Source organism: Grampus griseus (genome assembly GCF_964374135.1).
Source record: "Grampus griseus genome assembly, chromosome: 3".
NCBI lineage: Eukaryota > Metazoa > Chordata > Mammalia > Artiodactyla > Delphinidae > Grampus > Grampus griseus.
The window spans coordinates 8,485,643-8,509,921 of record NC_139019.1 but is presented as its reverse complement, the minus strand read 5'-3'; the positions used below and the strand labels follow the sequence as shown (position 1 = coordinate 8,509,921).

Here is a 24,279-nt window from a genome sequence, read left to right as displayed (position 1 = left end):
ATCCTGTGGAACAAAAGCCAGTTTGCCTCTGTCTGCATTTTCCTTTCACCATTCCTTTACTCCATATGTGTGCACTTTTTAAAAACTTTCTTCTGAACTAGTTTTAACATCTGCCTCGTTTTCTTATTAATTAATCAGTACTGTAAAGTTTTCAACACAGGTCATTTTTATATCTGTGTGAGCATCATGATTTTACCTTTTTCTGAAAACTGCCCTTTAACAATCAGATTAAGTCTCACAAACCTTACCCCTCGAGGCTTTTTATATTACTGATTTGCCATCCCTCTGCAGAAAAGATCCCTTAAGAAAAAGTCACCCTCAATCAGAATTCACGCCTTTTCCAACTGGAAGCGTCTTAACTAGTAAGGCTCTATCTCACGGGTCATGAGATTTGTGGTGAAATTCTTGTGGCGTCAAGAAGCTGCTGCTACTTTTCCCCCTGTCACTTATTTTCCTAATCAACATTTCTTCCGGTTTTCTTTCTTAACCCTTCTCTGTAGCCAATTGAATTGGTTATCACAATGTTAGGTGACCAGACAAAATATGGAGTGGCGGCGGAGGGAAGGAGGTCAAGTATGAATATGTAGTCATCTACTGTTTAAAATAGCCTAATTTTGATTTACAGTAAAGAAGTCACAGGTCTCAGGAGACAGGCGCACATGTAAATTTCATAGGCGGACTGTCTTCCTCCTCCCGGTCTCCCTCCCCCCCTCGTCGTCTCCCTTCCCCTCTCCTCCCCCCTCTCTCTCTCCCTCCCCTCCCTCCGTCTCCCTCCTCCCCTCCTTCCCTCTTCCTCCCGACCTCCCCTCCCTGCCCCTCCCTCCGGCTCCAGCCTTCCCCGGAGGCCGGGAATCCAGGACAGCCACTGGTCCACCGGGATCCCACCGCCCTCCGTCACCGCGTCCACTTCCGTCCCCGAAGGAGGCGCCTCCCCCTCGGCTTGCCCCTGACCGTCTCCCCTGTGTCCCGCGGGGCTGCGGCGTTGCCCGCTCCGGTCCGGCGTCCTCCGCGCGTAAGGACAGCGTCCTTCAGGCAGTTGGACGAGGTACGTGCGCTTCGCTAGCCCAGGATCGCGCTGCAGGTCCGCTCCGCTCTAACTTGCGCATGCGTTTGCTTGAGGCAAAGGCGGTCTTTGCCATGTGCACAGGTAATGAACCTATTAAAGTCCATTTTCAACACCAGCTTTTATCAAAGCAGTACATTGTCACTGCAGAAAAGCAACCCCGCCATCCTACTTTGGTATATTTTCCTGTATTGTTTAGCCATACATTTTGAATAGACAGTTGAAATCATACTGTATATAAACTTGTATTCCTTTTTTTCCATTTAACACTATGTCTTGATCCTTTCCTCCGTGCCATTAAATACTCTTTGTAACCGTTTTCCTACAGTTGAACATTTTGGTCGTATAGTTCTTACTACTGATATAAAAGTATGGGGGAAAAATGAGCGTATCTGCGTCCAGCTCATTCTCCACATTTTGCAGCCTTTATTAAGGATGGGTGTTAAGAGAGTAGGGTCTTGGGCTTCCCTGGTGGCGCAGTGGTTGAGAGTCCGCCTGCCGATGCAGGGGACGCGGGTTCGTGCCCCGGTCCGGGAAGATCCCACATGCCTGGGAGCGGTTGGGCCCGTGAGCCATGGCCGCTGAGCCTGTGCGTCCGGAGCCTGTGCTCCGCAACGGGAGAGGCCACAACAGTGAGAGGCCCGCGTACCGCAAAAAAAAAAAAAAAAAAAAAAAAAAGAGAGGAGGGTCTGGTCTAGGCGTGTAGCGTCCTGTATACTAGGTCCGTGTTGCCAGGAGAGACTGTACCGTTCCCACTCGGCCATGTGGGTCAGGAGGTGAAGCGGTGGCCTGTCCCAGGCCTTGCTGACGCTGGGCACTGCGATTTAGGGCTACTTGCTGATGGACATGCCACCTGTTGTTTTCAAAGCCCATTTAAAGTAAGGTGGTCAGAACTGAGCCCTGTGGGTATCTGGGGGAATGCCATCCAGGCCTCACAACAGTCCAAGAAAAGGCCAGAGGCAGCCACTTGATTGGCAGTTCACAGGCCAATCTAGCTTCATCCCATCTAGTTTTCTAATTAATGCTGTCAAGACCGTGTACCCTTTGGAAAACACAACCGTGATTACTGGAAAATAAAAATAATTGGAGGAGTTGATGTTCACAGAACCATCTAAGGATAAGGAGGGCCCTGCCTTCCCTGCTGCAAGATGGAAGATCAATTGCCATGCAAGTTACAGTGTTTACCCCGTAAAGGAAACCCCCAGCCTTCCCCTGCAGCCACCTTAGAGGTCCTGTAGTTGTTTTCGATGCCCTTTCAGGTGTTTCCGTTTCTAAATCTCTGAGGCTGCCAGCATTTTATTCCTAGACTTCTTTGCTTGTTGCATTCCCATCAACACCAATCCCCTTCACTTATCAAAATCTTCTTCCCTATTTCTTTTGGAGATCTTCATTGCTTTGGGAAGTGTGACTTCTGAGTTATTTAAATCCTGGGGGGTATGAAAGCAGGAAACCACACTAGCTCAACCATACTTGACCACCCATTTCTCGCCTTCTGCCCTCCAGTGAGAAAAGGGGAATGTTCAATTATACAGTTAAAAGATAAGTTTCAGCAAAAGGCAAAATCATGACTAATACAGATAGAAAAACGAACGTGTGTTAAAGATTCTATTTTATTCATTAAAGAGGGAACCAGGCAGATCTTATAACTGGTTCAGAAAAAGAAGTCAAGAAGCACAAATTTGTTTGGAGTAAAAGAATGCCTCCGGATGGTACATTTTAGGAAAGGGGGGAGGACACAGCAGCCCCTTGGAATTTGCAGGTCAAACACGCACCAGTGATCCCCGTAGGTTTTGACTTACAATTTTGTGGAGGCATTTGCTGTGTGAAGGAGGACTGGAGGGTGTCAAAGAAAATATCATTCATTCGTGACACTTGTTAAAAAACGGTAAGGCAGACCTTATTCAGGACCATCGTGATAGGGGTTAGGGACCACTCCAGGGGGATCTTGCAGTAGGAGAGAGACATTGGGCTCAACTCTGAATATAAGGAAAAGTGGGAGTTTCTAGCCAAGGGGCAGAGTAGGGGGTCAGTGGATGGAAATAAAGGGATTCCAGCTAAGCTGACCTAACAGGATTCTTGCAGAAGACAAGCCAGGGTGATCGGACATCACCTGGGGGATGATGGAGGATGAGGGAGAGAATCAGATAGGTGGCTGGGGGATTCTGCTAAACCGACTTAGCAGGATTCTTACTAAAACTGGACAAAGCCCAAAAGCCAGGGCCTAGTTGAGAAGAGAGTTCAGAGGATCCTGACTAGAGTTCGGTCAAGGAGAGAATCTTTGTCAAGGGGCCAGAAAAGTCAGTCTGTAGGGGACGGGTCTCGTAGTCATTCACAATTATGTGGGATCTTGCAGGGGTGTTATGGGGGAAACATGTACTTTAGTGCTGCATCCTGGGTGGCACTGAGAGAGAATGTGCCCATCAGGGTCTCCCCTGCTGGAGCATGTCCTGGCCATCCCTCGTGTCATAAAGAGAGCTCTGACTTCTGGAGGCGTTACTGGTGGAAACCACAGATCTGATCTCAGGGTGGCTGGAGTGTGTTGCCAAGTCCACCTGACATGATACAGAAAAGCGCTTCTTGGTACATTTTATGAGGACCCCACCATACATGTCAGACCTACAGTCCCATCCCCTTACAGGAGGAAACCTTATCCCTCACTGTGACCTTATAATGTCATAGAAGAAACTCTGTGTTTCAATGGAAAAGTACCCATCGACTATAGCCCACCCTTCCGGGCTGTCTGATTCCAGCCCTGTTCATTGTATTTGAGCTGTTTTGCAGCTCTGTGAAAGTTGGGGGTAACTGATAGGTTTGTAAATTCTGTCCTGTCTGGTGGAGAATTAATTGGCTTCCTCCCCTACTGTGGAAAAATTGGTTTTGTCTCCATTTACAATTCATCTCAACATCCCTCTACTCCATATAAATTAGTGCCCTTTTCTTTTTTCCTTAGGACCAGTGGTAACATCTGCCTTATTTCCTCCTATCATATGAGTAAAGTACAATCCTTAATGTGAATTCATTTTGGTAACTGTATAGGAGTTGAGTTTTACTTTTTTTCTGAAAATTGTGTTTTAACAAATGTGTCATTTGGGAGGGAAAAGAGCCCAAATCTTGAAATATATATACAGAAGGTTTACGTATAGTACAATCAGTAGAGTGTCAAGGGTGTGTTTCCCAAGGCTCTTGCCCACAGAGAGACTGTCTACCCTGCCCACTGTGGCCTTGGCCCGGGACACACTGGCTGGGCTTGGCTGCTGTGCCCCGTGAAGTGTCTGGCAGGAGTCCAGCCTTCATGTGTGGCACATCCAGGCCTTCCCAGCCAGCACCCCTTTCTGTGGGAGAAAGGCCTTTCAGGATCAGTTCAGAGAGTGGCTGTCTTAGCTGTAAACATTCCTTTTGGAAAGTGGATAGCAATCGAAGGTAAGTAAAAAGATTCAGATTCAAGGCTGCTTATTTTCTGTGGTCTCGCATCCTCATAGGACAGCCAGGTAAGAAATCAGCCTGAGGAATAAGTTCTCAACAAGTAATGTGCAGTGGGACATAAAGTTTACTGCTATTGATACTGGATTGTTCTGACTTCTCTTATAATAGTTCCATAATGTAGTTTATGGAAACAAAACTATGAAAAATACCATCAAAGTTTTCTTTGGTCAAATGACTAGCTCTTAATTTCTCTTTCCTTAAAATTTAGTCATTTCTAGTTATGAGCATTTAGAACATTCTGGAAAGTACAGGATATAATGTAATAGCCACCTATAGTCACATGACACAGATTTATTTAAAAAAAAAGATATTAACATTTTGTCCTGGGCTTCCCTGGTGGCGCAGTGGTTAAGAATCTGCCTGCCAATGCAGGGGACACGGGTTCGAGCCCTGGTCCAGGAAGATCCCACATGCCGCGGAGCAACTAAGCCCGTGCGCTACAACTACTGAGCCTGTGCTCTAGAGTCTGTGAGCCACAACTGCTGAGCCTGTGAGCCACAACTACCGAGGCTGCGTGCCACAACTACTGAAGCCCGTGCGCCTAGAGCCCGTGCTCTGCAACAAGAGAAGCCACCGCAATGAGAAGCCCGTGCACTGCAACGAAGAGCAGCCCCTGCTCGCCGCAGCTAGAGAAAACTGGCACGCAGCAACAAAGACCCAACACAGCCAAAAATAAATAAAATTAATTAATTTAAAAATATGTATTATTCAGGGGTTTTAGTATTAACTTAGCATCAAAAAACCATTGTCTCTCTCTTTTTTTTTAACATCTTTATTGGAGTATAATTGCTTTACATTGTTGTGTTAGTTTCTGCTGTATAACAAAGTGAATCAGCTATACATATACTTATATCCCCATACCTCCTCCCTCTTGTGTCTCCCTCCCACCCTCCCTATCCCACCCTCCCTATCCCACCCCTCTAGATAGTCACAAAGCACCGAGCTGATCTCCCTGTGCTATGCGGCTGCTTCCCACTAGCTATCTATTTTACGTTTGGTGGTGTATATATGTCCATGCAACTCTCTCACTTTGTCCCAGCTTACCCTTCCCCCTCCCTGTGTCCTCAAGTCCATTCTCTATGTCTGTGTCTTTATTCCTGTCCTGCTCCTAGGTTCTTCAGAACCACTTTTTTTTTTTTTTTTTTTTAGATTCCATATATACGTGTTAGCATACGGTATTTGTTTTTCTCTTTCCGACTTACTTCACTCTGTATGACAGACTCTAGGTCCATCCACCTCACTACAAATAACTCAATCTCATTTCTTTCATTGTCTCTCTATATGGCATTGTTTTTGAGATTTACTGTATTGATAAGTATCTATGGAATTTGCTCTTTGAACTGCTATGTAATGTTCTTTTTAGGAGTGTATTAGCTGTAACACATTACCGCAAACTGGGTGACTTAAGACAGCAGAAATTTATTCTCTCACTGTCTGGAGGCCAGAAATCCGAAATGCAGATGTTGGCAGGGCCGTGCTCTTCCTGAAACCTGTGGAGGAGAGTTTTTCCTTGTCTGTCTCCCGGCTTCTGGTGGCTGCTGGCAATTCGTGGTGTTCCTTGGTTTGTAGACGCACCCCCTCCAAACTCTGCCTGTGTCTTCCAAGGCTGTCTCTCCATGTGTGTCTGTGTCTGTATCCAGATTTCTCTCTCTTCTTCTAAGGACACCAGCCATTAATTAGATTAGCACCTACCTTCACCAGGATGGCCTTGTCTTAACCTGATTCCTCTGCAAAGTCCCTATTTCCAAATAAGGTCACATTCACAGGTTCTGTGGGTTAGGACTTGAACAGTATCTTTTTTGGGGGACGCAGTTCAACCCACGACAATGAATAAATGGCAACGTATCTCATTCTCCTGATGGTCGTTATATTGCTTGCAATTGTTGCCACATTTTGGTGGCAAGAACAGCCTTGCATACCCACTGCATGTGTCTGTGTGTACACACATACACACACACACACACACACACACACACACGAGTGTGAAATTCTCTAGGGAATACACCAGTGGGGGGATTTCTGGGTTGCAGGGTGTGTTCCTCATTGCCTTTGCTGAACTGCTTCCCAGAGTGTGTATCAGTTTACACTCCCTTCCGTTTCCCTGCTTGGGCACCATCTCTTGGTGTTAATAGACTTATTGCCAATCTGCAAGAGGTAAAATGGTGTCTTGTTCTTGTTATAATTTCCTTAAATACCAGTGAGGTTGCGTATCTCTTCACATGTTTACAGGCCATTCAGGTGTATCCTTTTGTAAATTGCCTCATATCTTTGGAGCATTTTCTATTGGGGCTGTCTTTGTTTTGTTAATTTCTAAGAATTCTTCATATATTTTATCTGGATACTATGGCCTCTGCTTTGAAAATAATTTCTTCTTTTAGTCTGTATCTTGTTTTCTCACTTTTTTACGGAGACTTTTATCTTACAGTGTTTAAAATTTAATAAAAGTTTGAAAGCTTTTTGTTGTGGGAAATCTCAAGCGTGTATGGAAGTCGAGAGGGGCTTCCCTGGTGGCACAGTTGTTGAGAATCCACCTGCCAACACAGGGGACACGGGTTCAAGCCCTGATCCGGGAAGATCCCACATGCCGCGGAGCAGCTAAGCCCGGGAGCCACAACTACTGAGCCTGCGTGCTGCAACTACTGAAGCCCGTGCGCCTAGAGCCCATGCTCCACAGCAAGAGAAGCCACCACAGTAAGAAGTCGTGCACCGCAACGAAGAGTAGCCCCTGCTCGCCGCAACTGGAGAAGGCCTGCGTGCAGCCATGAAGACCCAACACAGCCAAAAATAAATAAATTAAATAAATAAATTTAAAAAGAAAAAGAAAGTTGAGAGACTAGTACAATGGACGCTCCTGAACCACCCAATTCCAGTACTGTCAGTACTTAGACACTCTCCCACAATCTCCACAGCCTACTGGGAAAGTCCCAGTACACACATCAGCACGTAGCTATAAAAGATAAGGACTCGTTAAAAAAAACCCATCACTGTTATAACACTATTCCTCCTTCCCTTCCCCCCCCATTAAAATGATTCTCAATATCATCAAATATCCAGTCAGTTCAATTTTCCCCCATTTTCTTATAAGTGTTTTTTACAGTTAGCTACTGCTATGGACTGAATTGTGTCCCCCAAATTTACATGTTGAAGATGGTACTGGGAGGCGGGGCCTTTGGGAGGCAGTTAGGTTTAGATGAGGTCATGCGTGCAGGGCCCCCATAATGGGATTCGCACGTTTGAAGGAGGCTGACAGGATCTCTGTGTGTGGTAGGCAGTGACTCACAGGGCTTTGTTTTCTCACCTGGGTTGCTTGGTGTCCATCCCACCTCCTGAGGAGTCACAGAGCCTTCCTGCCCCTGTCATGACCCGGCAGAGCCCCGTCTGTTCTGCCGGCCTCTCCCTGCCTGCACCCTGCAGCTGGACCTGGCTGGGGGACACGGCCTCGCTGACCCTGCCTATGTTCCGGGCCCTCATTTTCCACTTCTATTCTCCCCTCCAATCTCCTCCTTCTACCCTGATCTGTTGACTCTGCTTCTTAGTTCTCTGAGCAAACAGAGGCAGGTGGGAACATCCACAACCTCCCTCCTGGCAGCACCCACCCACCTGTGTCTGTGTCCTCACCCTCTGCCTTCTCTCCCAGGGCTGTGGGAGGACCTGCCCAGTGCCTCCTCTGCTGTGCTGGCCTCACCCCTCTCTCCAGAGACCACTGGTTCCCTCTCCGTGGTACATTCTCATCCACAAGCCAATATGCTGACATTTCTTCCATGAAGAAAAAGAAAAAAAAAGACTTGTTTCCACATCTTCCCTCCATCTTTTGCTCACTCTCTTTTTTAGGACTGGTGACAGTCTAGAGAGAGCTTTCTGTATTTCCTGTCTCCCTGTCTCTCTTCTGTCTCAGCCCCCGGCAGTCCCGCCCTCCCCGCTCCTGCAAACCTGTTCTGGACGCCCTCAGCCTGACTTCCACCGTGCAGAGCCTGGTGGGCAACCCTGTCTGCACCCTCGGGTCTTCCTGCAGAATGTTGCATGGTCTACACCCTCCCTTTCTTTCTTTCTTTTTTATAAAAATTAATTATTTTTGGTGCATACACGTTTTTTCATTTTTAAGTATAGTGGATTTACAATGTTGTGTTAGTGTCGGGTGTACAGCAAAGTGATTCCGTTATGCTTACACTCTCCCGTTCTTTTTTTTTTTTTTTTTTTGCTCTACGCGGGCCTCTCAGTGTCGTGGCCTCTCCCGTGTACCCTGCATCGGCAGGCGGACTCTCAACCACTGTGCCACCAGGGAAGCCCCACTCTCCTGTTCTTGAAGCCCTTCCTTGGCTTGGCTCCTGGACACCACACCTGGGGTTTCCTCCTCTCTCACTGGCCCGTCCTTCTCAGACACAGTCACTAGTCCCTTTTTACCTCCCCAAAGGAAGTCTTAAGTACTGAAGGACCCCAGGGCTCCGTCTTCTGCATTCTTCTTTATTGTTATTTCCTGAATGATTCACTTGAGAGTGATTCACTCTCAAGGTTGTAAATACTGTGTTCAGCTGATTCTCATTATTCACAGAAGGTATGTTCGGTAAAGTTGCTGTGAATGCTGAACTAGCTGCTAGTGGACCACAGGGAAATGTCGTCGGTTCCTACGAGCCTCTGGTCACGTTTCCATCAACTCATCAATATTTAACCTTGTTTTGTTTGTGTTTCTGTATGAAGAAACACAATATATATTTACTACATATTGCTGATTCATTAACATTGACTCATGGCCAACAGCAGTGTGACTCACACCTGAACAAAGCTTGTCTAACACGTATTTAAGGCACATCACAGCCTTCTTGCACTTCGATCACTAGACGGCTCTTTAGCGCTGCCCATGAAATCACCAACAAAAAGCACAAAATTACCAAACGTGTGGCACTAAATAGACCATGAGAAGGACACTTGTTTACAGCGTGAGAGCTGATACAGGAAGACAGAGCACAGCCTTGCTCGACCTTGACTGGGAACGTGCATCTCAGTGACTCAGATTTTTTGTGGCTCTACACAGATTTGTGGGTGATGCAAAAGCCCGGCAAGAACTGATTTTGGAGTTACGAATAAATTTAGCAAGTAGGCAAATTCATGAATACAGAATCTGCAGATAATGAGGTTCCACTGCGTATGCCGATCACTCTGAAATGCATATCCTCAGCTTGGACCCCTGCCCTGAACTTGGGCGTTGTTATCCAGCTGGCCGCTGGACAGGAATGTGAATGTCTCATAGACATTTCAAACTGCTTATGCCACAGCCTGAAGTCCTGGTCTCCTCAAACCTGCTCTTTCGGCACTCTCCCCTTTCACTTAGACATTCCATCCTTTTCCAGTTGCTCAAGCAAAAGACCTAGTCACCACGGACTCCTTTCTGTTAAATATCCTACGCGTGCCATCTGTCAGCAGAACCAATTGGCTGCACCTGAAAAATCTATCCAGACCCTGACCTTTCTCACTCTTTTCACCATTACCGTTCTCGTGGCAAGAATTTGGCTTTTTCGGTGTGAGATGGAAGCTGCTGGAGGATTCTGGGCAAAGCAGTGTTTCCCACCACGCTCTCTCCCTGATATTTCTGTTCCAACTACACTGTTCCTTGTTGTTCCTCAAAAACCGGAAGAAAATGAACACTTGTGATCCCCTAGATTCAACAGTTGTTTGCAATGTGCCATAATTGCTTTATGTTTCTGTATGTATGTCTGTGCATGTGTGTTTTATAATGATTTGAGGGTAAATTGCAGATGCTGATACTTCATCCCCAACTTGAGCACACACAGTTAAAAAATAAGAACGTTCTCGTACATAACTTCTATTACCACACCGTAGAAAATTAATATTAATTCGTAATATCCACTATCATCCATATTCGCTTCCTCACTTGTTCCCCAAGTGTCTCTTGTAGCGGTTCTTAACTTGGAACGAGGATGTAGTCAAGATTCACATGGTGCATTTGATTTCATTTCTCTTTAATCTCTTTTAATCTCGAGCTGTCTCATCACCTTTGTTTTTCTTTTATATTTTTGAAGTTAGGATTTTTTTCCTCTCATTCTGCATGTTTGTCAGTTTTTCCTGTTTCTAAATTTATTAGCGTAAAGTTGTTCATACTAATTTTTTGGTGATTTTTTTAAAGGGAAAAATCCGTACTTACGTCACCTTTTTCATTCCACATATCGTTATGCTGCTGTTGTTGTGTGTTCTTTATCATTCTTTCCTTTTTATTGATCGGGTTTGCTGGGGATATACCTATTTTATAACTTCGAAAATCAGATTTTAATCACTTTCTGTTTCTCCATTGTTTATGTTCATCTCATTATTTTCTCCTTTTGGGTTTATTCTAATTTTTCCCCTCACTTCTTGAATTGAATGCTTGACTTATCCCCATTCTTCCCTTTTGTCTAATACGCGCAATTGAAGAGGATCGAAGGATGCGCTCCTCAAATGTGGTACTTTGGCGTATTGATTATTTTGAGCTGAAGGCAATTAGGAAACAGCAGATGCCAAAAGAGTTTTTCTCCCTCCCCCTTTCTGCCTAAAATTAGGGCATAAATTCCCTCTCCCCCATGAGGGGAGCAACTCTCATCACCAGATTCCCCATATATTTCCCAGTCATGCCTCCACAATTTATCACCCTTTGTTAAAATGCTGTATAAACCATGTGTCTAACTGCTTCTTGGGTTTTCACTTCTTTTCTGCAAAACCACTGTGTGCTAAAAATTAAAAATATTAATAACGTGTATGCTTTTTCTCCTGTTGATCTGACTTTTGTCGGTTAAATTCGCAGGCCCTCCGGTGCTGAACCTAAGAGGGTAGGGGAAAGTGTTTTTCTCTCTGACTGCAATCTAGGGCATCAGTATTTCTCTAAGGACCAGTGTATTGCTTCAACGTTTCGCTACAGCGTTTTCATTGTAATTCGGTTCTAAACCTTTTGGATGTTTATTATCATTTCTTCATTGTGCTAATATAACACGTTTTATATAAAATTTTTGTTGACTTGTGGGTTAATATGTGGGCAGTTTGGTAGCTGTTCACATCCGCTTGAAAAGACTGTATATTCTCTAATTGCTAATGAAGAGATCTCTATCTTTGGGTTCAGGCTTCCTAGTTTTTCCTTTCCAAGGAAACCTCTTTGAATTAAAAACAAAAATTTAATTAGAGAATCTGTCTCAAACAGTGAATTTAATATATTTACATTTGTTTGGATTTATTTCAGCCCACATTATTTTTTGCTTTATGGTTGATAGGTTTACTGTTCTTTTTCTTCTCCTTTCCTGCTGTTTGTTTGGTCAAGTGTGTTTGGGTCTCTTCCTCATTTCTACCCCCGTTCCCACCATCAGTTTTCCTGACGAGTGTTTATTTGGAGCACTTCCTCCTGTGAAGCTATTTGTAGTAAGCACCTCTTCAGTGGGAAGCATTTTTCGGCCTGGATTGTGAAAGTCTTGCATTTGTTTCTGCCAGGCGCCCAGGGATTTCCCTGCCCAGGGTCCACTGTTCCATCAATTTCTCAGCCTAGGTATTCCTACTTCAAAAGGATGGTGCAAATTGGGGGGATTGGTTTTTGTGTTGTTGTTGCTGAAGACTTTACATTCATTTATTTTCCAGTTTTATTTTATTATTTTATTTTTTATGGTTTCTTTTTTCCTTTCCTGGGCTTCCTTACCATATTCCTAGGCTTGGTTGGCAGAGTTTTTCTTTTTTCTTTTGTTGTTTGTTTTGAATTTTGTCTGCTAAATATGAACCTTTGAGGGCTCAGACCTTGTGTGGGAAAGTCTCAGTTACAAATCCCTGTCTCAAGGGGTCCCAAGGCCTCACTGGACACAGAGTCCTAAGCACTGGTTAGGTGAGGGCCTGTCTCTGGGTCTGGCCCTGTCCCCAGCACCCTGGCTCCTTCACATCTGCTCCTGCCACCCTGACCCTGACCTCCAGTTTCCTCTCTCACCCGGGGAGGGGGGTTGCTTTCTTTTCCCTCTGAGCTCCACCATTTTAACTTTTATTTGTTAGTTTCACTCACTCTGCTATTTCTACTGTTTATAATGGGAATGGATTCTTTTTTTTTATTATTTTTTTTTTGCGGTACGCGGGCCTCTCACCGTCGTGGCCTCTCCCGTTGCGGAGCACAGGCTCCGGACGCGCAGGCTCAGCGGCCATGGCTCACGGGCCCAGCCGCTCCGCGGCATGTGGGATCCTCCCGGACCGGGGCACGAACCCGCGTCCCCTGCATCAGCAGGCGGACTCTCAACCACTGCGCCACCGGGGAAGCCTGGGGATGGATTCTTCTTAGCTTAATCTTATCACCCAGAACCAGTATCATTGATTTCTTGCATGAATACACTGTAAGTATAGTTTAAATTAATTTTTTCCTGTACTCTTGATTTTAGTTTTCTCATTGTTTATAATCTTGAGATGTGCCCCACTCAGTGTAATGCATGTGTCTCTCTGTAGCCTGACTTAAACATCTCCAATGGCTAACGAAGCTCACCCTTGTCCATGTGACATTGGCCATAGAATAGAGTACGGAGGGTTGGGGCGTGAAGTTCAAGTTGAGCACATCAAGGCTTATCTCACCGCATCCCCCGTGGACGCTGGCAAAGCTGTGATTGTCATTCAAGATATATTCGGCTGGCAATTGCCCAATACCAGGTATATGGCCGACATGATTGCAGGAAATGGATACACGTACGTATAAAATTCTTCTCCTTTTTTTTTTGTTTGCTTAAATTCATGTAAATTTCTGTATTTTGTTCCCTTCAAAGGAAATGAAACCAAAAAACCCTGAGTATATTCTGATGTACATTATGTATTTTCTTATCTCACTGGGGTGCAGGTAAATGGAGACTGTCACATACGACAGCCAGTGTCCAGTGGAAGCCAACTGCTCCCAACCCAATGTCTGGGCTTCAGGTCCTCCTAGGATGGCTAGCCCTGTAGACTTGTTGGACGCTGGGAGAGTTATTTCCCGATGTGAGGCCCTGCGCAGACACCGGTACAGGACACCTAGGGCAGAACTCGCCAGCTCTGAAATGGATCCATTACTTGGCCCTTGAAGCATCTCCGCCTGGGGTCAGCTTTCACGCACAGGGCACACGTAGTTATCCTGGTCTGAACACGAACTGTCATGGCCTGATGTGAGTTAGACTGGCTTCCAGAACTGGCAGAGTGAGACCTCAGCTCCCAAAGGCTGTCTCTGTCACATTGTGTGACCATGGCCACCTTTGGTGACTGCTGTCACCTGCTTGCCCCGCACTGCTGTGCTGTTGGTAGCAACTTCAGTAAAGCACGGAGGAGAGAGAGGAGGGGCCATCCCTGCCAGCCCAGCTTCACTCAGCGAGCCCCGAGTGTGGTGCACCCCAATTCCCTTTGTTTTCTTATTTCTTAAAAAGAGGAGCTGAAAACCAAAGCGTGCACCCATCTCGTTTTCCTACAAAGAGAAACCCATTGAAAGGAAGCACCCCCACTGCTGTGTGATGCAATTTCCTGTTGACTGGAAAGAGGACGTCCACTTGATTTTTCCCTTTTTCATGCCCTCACGTTTCTTCTTGTGGATGAGGCAACTTAACTTTCCAAGGGCAATACCAGTAATGAAAACAATAGCCAGCCCTGATTGCTTTCTGGCTCCGCCAGACCGGGGCCCTAGGGCGTTCCCTGGGTAATTGCCCGTCATCCTTCCAACAACCCGGACAAGGCGGGGCTGTCACTGTTCCCATTTTGATGGTTAGGAAACCGGGGCATGAAGGCGGAGGTCTCAGTTGCCCCAGGTCACCCGCTGCATCGAGGAGATTGGATGGGACGGTGGCTTCCGTTGTCTTGGGTGGGTCCATTAGCTGGAGACGGAACATAAAAATGAGTAAAGATGCCTGTGACTTACAAAGCCTGTCACCCTTATCTAAGTATTTTGCCTTCAGAATAATCCTCTGAGGGTGCACAGCTCTGTTAGATCAAGAAAAAGAGGCTAAAAGTCATTAAGTGACTTGTTAAGGTTTCAGGGCAGAACGGGGCAGTACAGGGACCTGAACTTAGATTCTTCTGACCCAGATTTCAGTGCTCCTCCCACCCCTGCAGGAGAGGTTGTGTTCCTCCATCCATGGCCGTGACCTTTACTTCCGGAACCGGCTCTCTGGCGGGGGCCGCGTTGCCCCACCCCGGGGTTGGTGCGGAAGGAAGGTTGACATGGACCCCGCAAGCTGGCGTGTCTGCTCCGCGGCCCCTTTTAGAGCCTGCATGAGACCAAACCTTCGGGGCAGGACATTGTGCCCTGTTGGCATCCTGGGCGGAGGTTGGGAAATTGCATGGTCATGGTGACTGGGCCGCTCACCAGGTGTGCCCTCTGGCCTGAGGCTAATGCGAAAGGCCAGCTGAGAGGTACGACTCCTCAGGGGCAGGAGGGGAGCCTGTGTCCGCCCGCCCAGGCCCTCGCCGCCTGGGAACCCTTGTCCTGGGCGTCACAGCTAGCGGGGAGTGTGCACGACCGAGGCCTCGGCATTTCAGACGGGCTGGGCTCTCAGCCCGCTGCCAGAGGCCCTGCACCTTCGGTTGTGAAATCTGAGATGCTCTGGCCTGGAGCCAGTTGGCCTCTTTGCTGCGATCACAGCTGGCCCTTGTGACCACTACCTTTCTTCTCCTGTGGTCCAGAACCGCCAACGTGACAAGTTCTTAATGAACAGAAGCAAATATGGAGTCCCAACAGTTCTGAAACTAAGCAGGATGCATGTCCCTATTTTACAGAACCATTGTTCCAGACTTCTTTGTAGGACAGGAGCCATGGCACCCCTCAGGGGACTGGTCCACCTTCCCGGAGTGGTTGAAGACAAGAGATGCCAGAAGGATCGATAAGTAAGTCCCAAGTACGTTACCAGCCAGCGTGGCTGTCTTGGTGGCGCCCCAGGGCCCCGGGGGGAAAAGGCAGGAGGGAGAGGAGGGTCTGGCTTCCTCGGTCACCCACCCACCTGCCCGCCCTCCCGCCGTGTACGACCTCAGAGGCCACAGCTCGCAGAGTCCTTCCTGAGGCGTAAAGGAAACCGATTTCGTTTAGCACAGTCTTTGCAGCGGAGGGTTGGTTAGAAACCAACAAGTACCCTGCTGGCCAGTAAGTTCACTTGCTTTTCTCTCTGGGAAATGCTTCGTGGCACTGATGCTGAGAGAGCTTCCTTGAAGTACCTGGGGGTCCCATTTTCCTTGACAGTTGGGCTATAGGGGTCCGTAGATCAACACTCCCTCCTTCCCCTCTGGTTGCAGAACCAGTTGAAACAACAGGCAGAGAAGAGAGATCAGAGAACACGTCAGCCCCACTTCTACTCCGCTGATTGGAAACTGAGGCCCCAAGTGCCATCCCCTCCCCCCCAAAACCGCCACCCTCCCACCCCCTGCCTCGGGGAAACTGGGTCTTTAGACCAGACCCACCAGACCAGGACTGTGGTCTTGCCAGGGTCCAGGGAACTGTGGAAAGAAAAGGGGGGGATCCCCCAGGATTGCAGCCTTTTATTAAATTGGCTCCAGTCAGTCCAGAAGCAAGGACCAGAGGGCTCAGCTGCCACTCAGATCCCCTCTTCTTGGTCTGGAGGAATAAGGATGGAGTGGGGAAAGAGGCAGGGATGTTCTCTAGTGCCAAGCTCCTCCTGAACAGGAAGACCTGAGCCCAGGGCAAAGGGTCCCCCAGCCCTAGCCCCCGACTCACCGTGACCAGGCATCCTCCTGAATGCTGTCCTCTCCCATATCACATCACAGCACAGCCCAGCTTCTCTCTCTGCCCTGCTTCCTCCCTTGCCTTCCCCAGGGTGGACTCTGAGATCACTGGGGACCCAACTTCCCACACCTTTATCCATTTCCAGGCCTCCCTCCCAGGGACTCAGACTGCAAGCCCAGGAAAAACAAAATGAAGCAAGAAGTTACGAGTAAAATACAAGTAGAAACACAAGAGACCCCGAGAACCTGTGATGTGAATATGAAATTCAGCTTTGCGTGGAGGGGAATAGTTAGGACATTTTGAGGAAAAGCCTTGTGGGGCTGCCTTCTATCTGTGAGCGCAAATCAGGGTGATCCTTTCTGGAGGGCATTAGAACACCCAGAGGTACCTCTCCACAGGGGATAAGGAGAGCCACACATTTTAAATCAAAATGAGACATAAAATGGAGACACTAACTTGGAAATTAGACTAAAGTCCTTGTGTCTAGTCAAATATCTTTTGTTTGAAAGAAAACCCATCTTGAATGGTTACTGCTTAAGGAGTCATGGAATTTATTGGCTTATAGTACTGAAAAGAGGTCATTTCTGGCTTCAAGCAGAGGTTGGTCTATAGCTCAGAAGGTATCCCCAGGATTCGACCTCCCAACATCCCTCAGCACCCTTGTCTGATGCCGGCCCCATTGTCAGGCAGCATTTGCCTCTGGGTGGCAAGATGGCTGCAGCAGCCCCAGCCTCCCATGGGCTCCTTTCCCAGCAAACCAGCAAAATTCTCGTTTTGTCCTGATGGTTATGACTGGGTCACAAGTCCATCCTTGAACCAATCGTTGTGGCTAGAGATTGCTATGCTGCGATTGGCCAGGCCAGAGCCACATACTCCCCTCCTGGAACTGACCCTCCCAAAGTATATGGACCGAGCATGGGGAAGGGAGTTTCATCCAAAGCTAAGCTCTGGTGTTCCCAGGAAAGTGGGGAATATACTCGGCAACAAAAGGAAGATAGGTTCACTTGAGTCAGTGAAAGAACGTTTATAGAAATGCCCTCTTCCTTCTTGTCCCCTCCAGTTAAGGCAGTTATTCTTAAGATCAAAGCATTCGAGAAAAACTGAAAAACAAAATGACAAAAACTATTCCTTATTCCATTTTATTTTGCAGAATTACTTAATTACAGCTCTTCTAACATTATGAAAATAACTACTTGCACACAGAATGGTATGATACATATGTTTAAATGTGTTCAAAGATATCTTACGATTAAAAGAAAAAGAACGTGCAATAGAATTGCTTTCTCCTTTTTTTTTTTTTTTCTTAATTGCAAACAGACAGCGTTTCTTCCTTATCAGATCCAGCAGAACTTTCCGGGCCGGCCTTGCAGCACTACCTCTATTTTGGCATCGTGCTTCTAGTTGCAGAAGCTGTATGAGTTCCAGACAACCAATTTGCAAACGAACCATTTGCAAGGCCAGAGCCACTGTTCCCCGTCCCCTCGGGCTTGCCTCTTCCTCGTGGCTTTCCAAATACTACCGTGCTCTTTGGTCATGGGAGGAAACAGGCGATGCAGAGTTAGGGTGTCGGGCAGGGAGATGGAATGTGCTGAGTCAGACAGAGCTGGGGAGCTGCCTCCTGATTGAGGCTGCGCCCTGTTGAGAGAGAGGAGATGAAGGAGCTCCCTGGGGCCGGATCTTGGGATCAAGCCCTAGAGCCGCGGTGTGGCCTTGGGCCTTGATCTCTCCTGAGGCTGTGGAAGGCTGTTGCTCAAGATGGTCTGATTTGTGCCACCCTGTCAGGTGGTTGGAAGAGGCTGGGCTTGGCAGGGAGACTTGCTGGGGAGAGATGTCACTTGTTACTCGTCACCCAGGCAGGAGGTGGTGAGGACGGAGCTCTGAAAGTAGGGATCTCAGAACCTCAAGGAACAGCTGCTGAGAAAGCCCTGTTACCACTAGTGCTTGCTGCCCAGTGTACTTTCAAGGGGCCACAAAATACCTCATTTGTTTTTTTTGGCTGTGCCAGAAGCTTGCTGGGTCTCAGCTCCCCCACCAGGGATTGAACCCGGGCTCCGGCAGTGAAAGTGTGGAGTCCTAACCACTGGACCACCAGGGAATTCCCCTTGAATAACTTTTCTTTCATTCTAGAGAAGTTGACGCGGTCTTGAAGTATCTGAAACAACGTTGTCATGCCAAGAAAATTGGCGTCGTGGGATTCTGCTGGGGTGGAGTTGCTGTCCATCACATGATGATGAAATACCCAGAATTCAGGGCAGGGGTGTCCATCTACGGTAAACCTGCCTTGTGCATTTTTACACAATGAAAACTGGAGGAGGGGTTGAGTGACAAAGGCCACGAGCCTCTTCCCAAACTGAGGGTCCTGGTGTAACACAAACCCCAGTGGAGCAGAGGTGGCCTATCTTAAGGAATTGGTTTTAAAAATCTGAAGGTAGAGGCGGAAGTATGTAATATCTAACCAGAGGGAACCTGGGTCCCGACAGTGTGCCTTTGGGGAAATCCCCTAATCCGAGGTCTCAATTTCTTAACCTAGGATGAAGGGGATAACTTTCTTTCTGTGATGATGTTTAATATCAAGCAATATTTTTATGAGCAATAGCTGTGAAAAGATTTTTCCAAGATATGACTAATTCTCAACTACTCATGCATGCATGCAGTCCTGCATGCACACACACTATATATACACATGCATATATGTGTATATATATGAAAACAGGGAAAGGGAAAACCGACTCTAAAATGTAAATAGCAACATAAACATTTCATGCAAACAAACCAAATGTATCACACCAATGACATAAGAACATTATATCTGTGTATAGAAATGGTTACTAAGTGAGGATATGGAAACCTCCGACCTTGGCTTTCTTTCATGGTAGTATATCCAACAGTTATACTAATGATTCTTATTTGGCTTAATGGTTCCTCACTGCGGTATTTTCACTTACTTTTAGCGTTAAAAAAAAGCCCTTTACCTGTTTACTTACTCAAAGGCAGCAGCAAGCTGCCGGTTGCCGCTGTGCACAATGGGGCTGGCAGCCCTCGCGGCGCCTTTGTGTGAATTAGCACAAGCCGCTCCGGAGTGGACTGCTCGCCGGCGCCCCCTCGTGGCCGCCTCTGCGCAGTGCGCGACTGCGGAGCCGGGCGGGACTTGGAGCCCAGGGGCCTCAAAGCGCTGTGCAGCCACCTAACGTGGCCTTCACAGAATAGGGCGGAAAGCGTGGCCCTCTTGCCCGTGGCTCCCTGCATTCTAGAAAGGAGTTACAGCTAAGGGGAGGCTCTCCGGCTTACTTGGCTTTGCTATACTGCCAACAGGAAATGGAAAACATTTTTTTTTCCTCCGTACTGACTGGGATTCTCTATGACCACCCTTGAGTCAGGCTCCGCTGTGAGTCCTCTTTCTGAGGAGGTCCCGACCTTGGGCTCTCTCCTTGGCCCACTGGGTCAGTTTAGCGAGAACTCCCCATCCTTGATATGTGATCAAATTCCTCCTGTTCCCCCCCCCCCCCCATGGCTTGTCACCTGGCCTGCCTTCAGCAAAGGCTTTGTCAAATACTGTCTGGCCAGAATCCCCGTAGCCCGATGATTCCTTAGTCATTTTCCATCCACCGGCCCCCATCCTGCTCTGCGGTGGAAAATCCCACTTGTCCTCGCATTTGGGGTTGAGTCTGGTGTCCCTCCCTCACTGCAAACCCTTGTTGCCGTGGTCTCCTCGAATAAAACCTTCCTTACCGTCTTTGACAAGTGCCAGAATAATCTTTTCTTTATTTAAATAAATTTATTTATTTTATTTATTTAGTTTTGGCTGCGTTGCATCTTCGTTGCTGAGCGCGGGCTTTCTCTAGTTGCAGCGAGCGGGGGCTACTCTTCCTTGCGGTGCGCGGGCTTCTCTTTGCGGTGGCTTCTCTTGCTGCGCAGCACGGGCTCTAGGCCCACTGGCTTCAGTAGTTGTGGTGCGTGGGCTCAGTAGTTGTGGCATGCGGGCTCAGTAGTTGTGGCTTGTGGGCTCTAGAGCACAGGCTCAGTAGCTGTGGCGCACGGGCTTAGCTGCTCCGCAGCATGTGGGATCTTCCCGGACCAGGCAGCGAACCCATGTCCCCTGCATTGGCAGGTGGACTCCCAACCACTGCGCCACCAGGGAAGCCCAGAATAATCTTTTCTTTAGAACTCCTCTCATCTCAGAATGACAGTGGAGTTTGAAACTTTTACTTATTTTCCTATAGGAGTGGGCACACTCAAAGTTGTCTGAATCCCCAAAGTCCAACATGCTTTTGACTAAATGATCTCTAAAATTCTGAAGGCACTTTAGAAGGATGAAAACTAATTATTATGAATGACCTGCTGGGACCCGCTGCCGTGCCCAGGGACTTCACACACGTGGTCTCCTCTGAGCACAAATACCCCATCAAACCCTGACGTCAGAACCTTGGGGCTTGAGTAAACTGTGAGAAACTTCCAGAACAGCGGTGGTCAGATGGTCCAGATTAGAAAGTTATCACCTCTTGGTAAATGAAGACACGTCCCAAGAGGGAGCATTTTTCAGGCTGCTGCGTATCTTTACCTGCCAAGCAGCCGGCCAGGTCTACAGCCGTCATTTAATGGCCTGATTCCTGGTGAGTGAGGTAGAGAGAAGGGAGCTCAGACTCAGTAACCTCTTTGAGCCCAGTTTTATAGAACAGGCCACTTTTGTGGAATTGCTAAAAAGAAGAGACACAAAACCCCCAAAGCATATGTTTTCCTTTGAAAAATCTAACTCACATCGTTTTCTGTGGCACATGTATGGGAGTCATACCCTGTGTCCCTGTCCCACCCCCATTCTCCAGGCATCATCAAAGACTCTGAAGACGTGTACAAATTAAAGAACCCCACGTTGTTCATTTTTGCTGAAAACGATGCTGTGATTCCTCTAGAGCAGGTAAGTTGGCATCTTAACTCTTCTCGTCTCTGTGTTTAATGGCAGGACTTGACATTTTGGGGAAAACATCCCGAAGGATTCATTTGTTGCTCCAAATACGTTTCAACATTAAGGTTTTAAAGGTGTGTTTCATCGGGGACTTTGAGGGGGTCTGTAACCCCTTAAGTGCTCCTGCCATGGCTGGATGGCTGGTTACTTCCCTGCCCATGCTCCCTCCGCGTGGAACCCATGAGTTATCATAAGATCTCTGTCCTTAAAGACACAGCTCTGTTTGTTTTTTTAATTAAAAAATTTTTTTTATTGAAGTATAGTTGATTTACCATGTCATGTTAGTTTCAGGTGTACGCCACAGTGATTCGGTTATACATAAAAAATATATATATATATACATATATATGTATATATTTTTTCAGATTCTTTTCCCTTATAGGTTATTACAAAATATGGAGTATAGTTCCCTGTGCTATACAGTAGGTCCTTGCTGGTTACCTATTTTAACTATAGTAGTGAAGACACAGCTATGTTAAATCCAGTATGCTGATAAGGAAAAGGCAGATGGAAACTGTGGTTCAAAAGCAGTTGTTTAGAAATTACTGTTGTTATTCATAACTGATACATTTTATTGATATGTTTTAAACAACTTACACCTGAATCTATGAATTACATATTGAATACATTGAATATGGTATATGCAAATAGACTGAAGTATATATTGAATAATATATAAATATATTAATACAATTTCAAATAATTGATGTATCTTTAAAAAAAGTATTTTATTTTTATTTATTTGGTTGCACCGGGTCTTAGTTGCGGCACGTGGGCTCCTTAATTGCAGCACGCATGTGAGATCTAGTTCCCTGACCAGGGATCGAACCCGGGCCCCCTGCATTGGGAGTGCGGAGTCTTAACCACTGCACCACCAGGGAAGTCCCCTGATGTATCATTTTTATATCGCTCTGAATTCTCTCCTTTGCCAGAGGTGCGGACTGTGCCGATTTTAAAATTAAAAGTGAAAAATTCATGATAGCTATGGAACTTAATTTAAAGCACAGATGTTAAAGCTCTTTGATAAGCATTCAGGGAAGATTTGGAGAATGGAAAATATTGCTAGAGGGTTGAAGTCCTATCATCATGAACTCTTTTGCCAACCAGGTCTCTCTGCTGACTCAGAAGTTGAAAGAAAACTGCAAAGTGGAATATCAAATTAAAACGTTTTCTGGGCAAACGCACGGGTTCGTGCATCGCAAGAGAGAAGATTGTTCGCCTGAAGACAAGCCCTATATCGATGAGGCGAGAAGGAGCTTGCTCGAGTGGCTGAACAAGTACGTGTAGCCAAGGCCAAGGGCAAACTTTCTCAAAATAGCTCGCATCCAGAAATTTGCTTTGAAATGCTTAGATCATTTGATTTCATTTTCACTTTACAGAAGATGAATCAAGGAATCCTGAAATTCATCTGAAACACAAATTCAGTAGGAAAAGTTAATGTATGAAATACTTTAACCTTTAACATGTGCATAAAGAAAAATTTTAACAACAGGTCAGGACCTGAAGAATTTGGATGGTAGAGTAATGTGCTAACTATTAGTAAAAACCTAGAGCTATCCAGGGACCAGCTCACAGATCAGGCATGGCCTTCCGGCCTTGAATTGAGCACATCCTCTAAAACGAATAATATGGCAAAACCGTGAAGAGCCTGAAATGTAAACTCAGGTAAAGCCCACCTTAATTGGACTTTTATCTCTGTCTTAATACAGATGAATTTGTCATGTTCATATATTGCACTATGAGAAATTTTGAGATTAAAATAAAGTTTTAATGACTGACCTAATCATATCAAGCTAAAGACTTAATTTTTGAGTTTTTGAATCTGTGGCTTTTTCTAAAAGCTAATAAAAAACGACGGATGAGAGTTGCCATCCAGCTCCCTGCTAGGCAGTGGTGTTTCAGACAGTGACGTTTTCGGGTCCCTGGGGCTGGGGTGGCATCACAAATCTCTCCTGTGTTCAACCAGAAGGGTGGTGTCAAGGGTAAAGTTTCAGTTTTTACATTTAAATTAGTTAAAATCACATCAAATCGAAGGCCCAGCTCCTCAGTAGCCCTCCCAAGTCAAGCCTTCCATAACCATGGGTGGCGGGTGGGAACCGCATGGGGCGTGCGTGCCTGCAACGGTCAAGCCACTTCACGTGCTGTAGCTGCGTCCTGCTGATGCTGTTAACCTCATCATCCCCCACGTGACGGCCCAGCGGTCGTCCTTCTCAGTCCCGGCCCAGAGGATCTCTCTACCTGGCCAAGTGCTCACGACTAGAGCACGTAGCCATCCTTCCCGCTGGCCTGCAGGCTCTGCAGATGCTGAAGGGCTACCTTGTTCTCCACCGGGCCGGCCCTGCAGGAGGCTCTCACCAGGTGGGGCTGCGGGGAGGGGGCCGGCTTGGGTCCTGGGTGGGGGGTGGGCTTTCAGCCCAATGTGCATGGCTGACTGGGGGCCGTTTCTTGTCAGGGCTGGGGCTCCGGGAGGGAAATCGGGGAAATTTCTCGTCCGGAAGCCGGGGAGCAAGAAGGTCCCGGCAGCCTCAGGGAGCCGCCCCTCATCTTCCGTGGTCGCTGGGCCTGCAGAGGCCCCGGGAAGGGGTCCCGGGCCGGGCCAGAGGCCGGGCAGCTGTGGGTGGAGTGGAGAGGAGGTGAAGGCGCGGGGAACCAGGCTGGCTGTAGAGAAAATGAGAGGCGCGAGGGAAGAGCCCAGGACTCAGGACCCAGAGGGGCTTGACTTGTTCTGCTTTTTAAGGGGAGCTACTCGGTGGAAGGTGCGAGGGGGTTGAAGGTGCAGTGGAGAGGTTCTGTCAGGCACGGGGACCTCAGCTCTCAGGGTGAACCTGTCCAAGAGCCCTGACTCACCTCTGCTCCATGCCCACGGCTGCTGGAGGGGGCTCCCATCACTGTCCCTCCAGGGGCCAGGCTGGAGTGGCCGCCTGGAATAAGGCGCCTGGCTGTGCTGAGAGGAGAGCACCCTGGAGGGCCCTGCATGGCTCGTCAACGCTCTGGCCTGGAAGTGATGCTTCTCTCCCCTCACTGGCCTGAGCTGCTCACACGGCCCCGCTGGTCACAGAATCTGGAAGCGCGATCCTGTCGGGTGCC

General features: G+C 47.3%; 1 protein-coding gene across 1 annotated transcript; it reads left to right on the top strand.

Annotated features, from left to right (window-relative positions):
• Window positions 1–823: 823 nt before the first annotated feature.
• On the top strand, window positions 824–22,978 carry CMBL (carboxymethylenebutenolidase homolog). Its single transcript, XM_082652587.1, has 6 exons — window positions 824–1,045; window positions 12,995–13,228; window positions 15,275–15,382; window positions 18,360–18,502; window positions 21,053–21,144; window positions 22,300–22,978. The coding sequence occupies exons 2-6, from the start codon at window positions 13,014–13,016 to the stop codon at window positions 22,477–22,479; spliced, it is 738 nt and encodes a 245-aa protein (XP_082508713.1). The 5' UTR covers window positions 824–1,045; window positions 12,995–13,013; the 3' UTR covers window positions 22,480–22,978.
• Window positions 22,979–24,279: the final 1,301 nt, after the last annotated feature.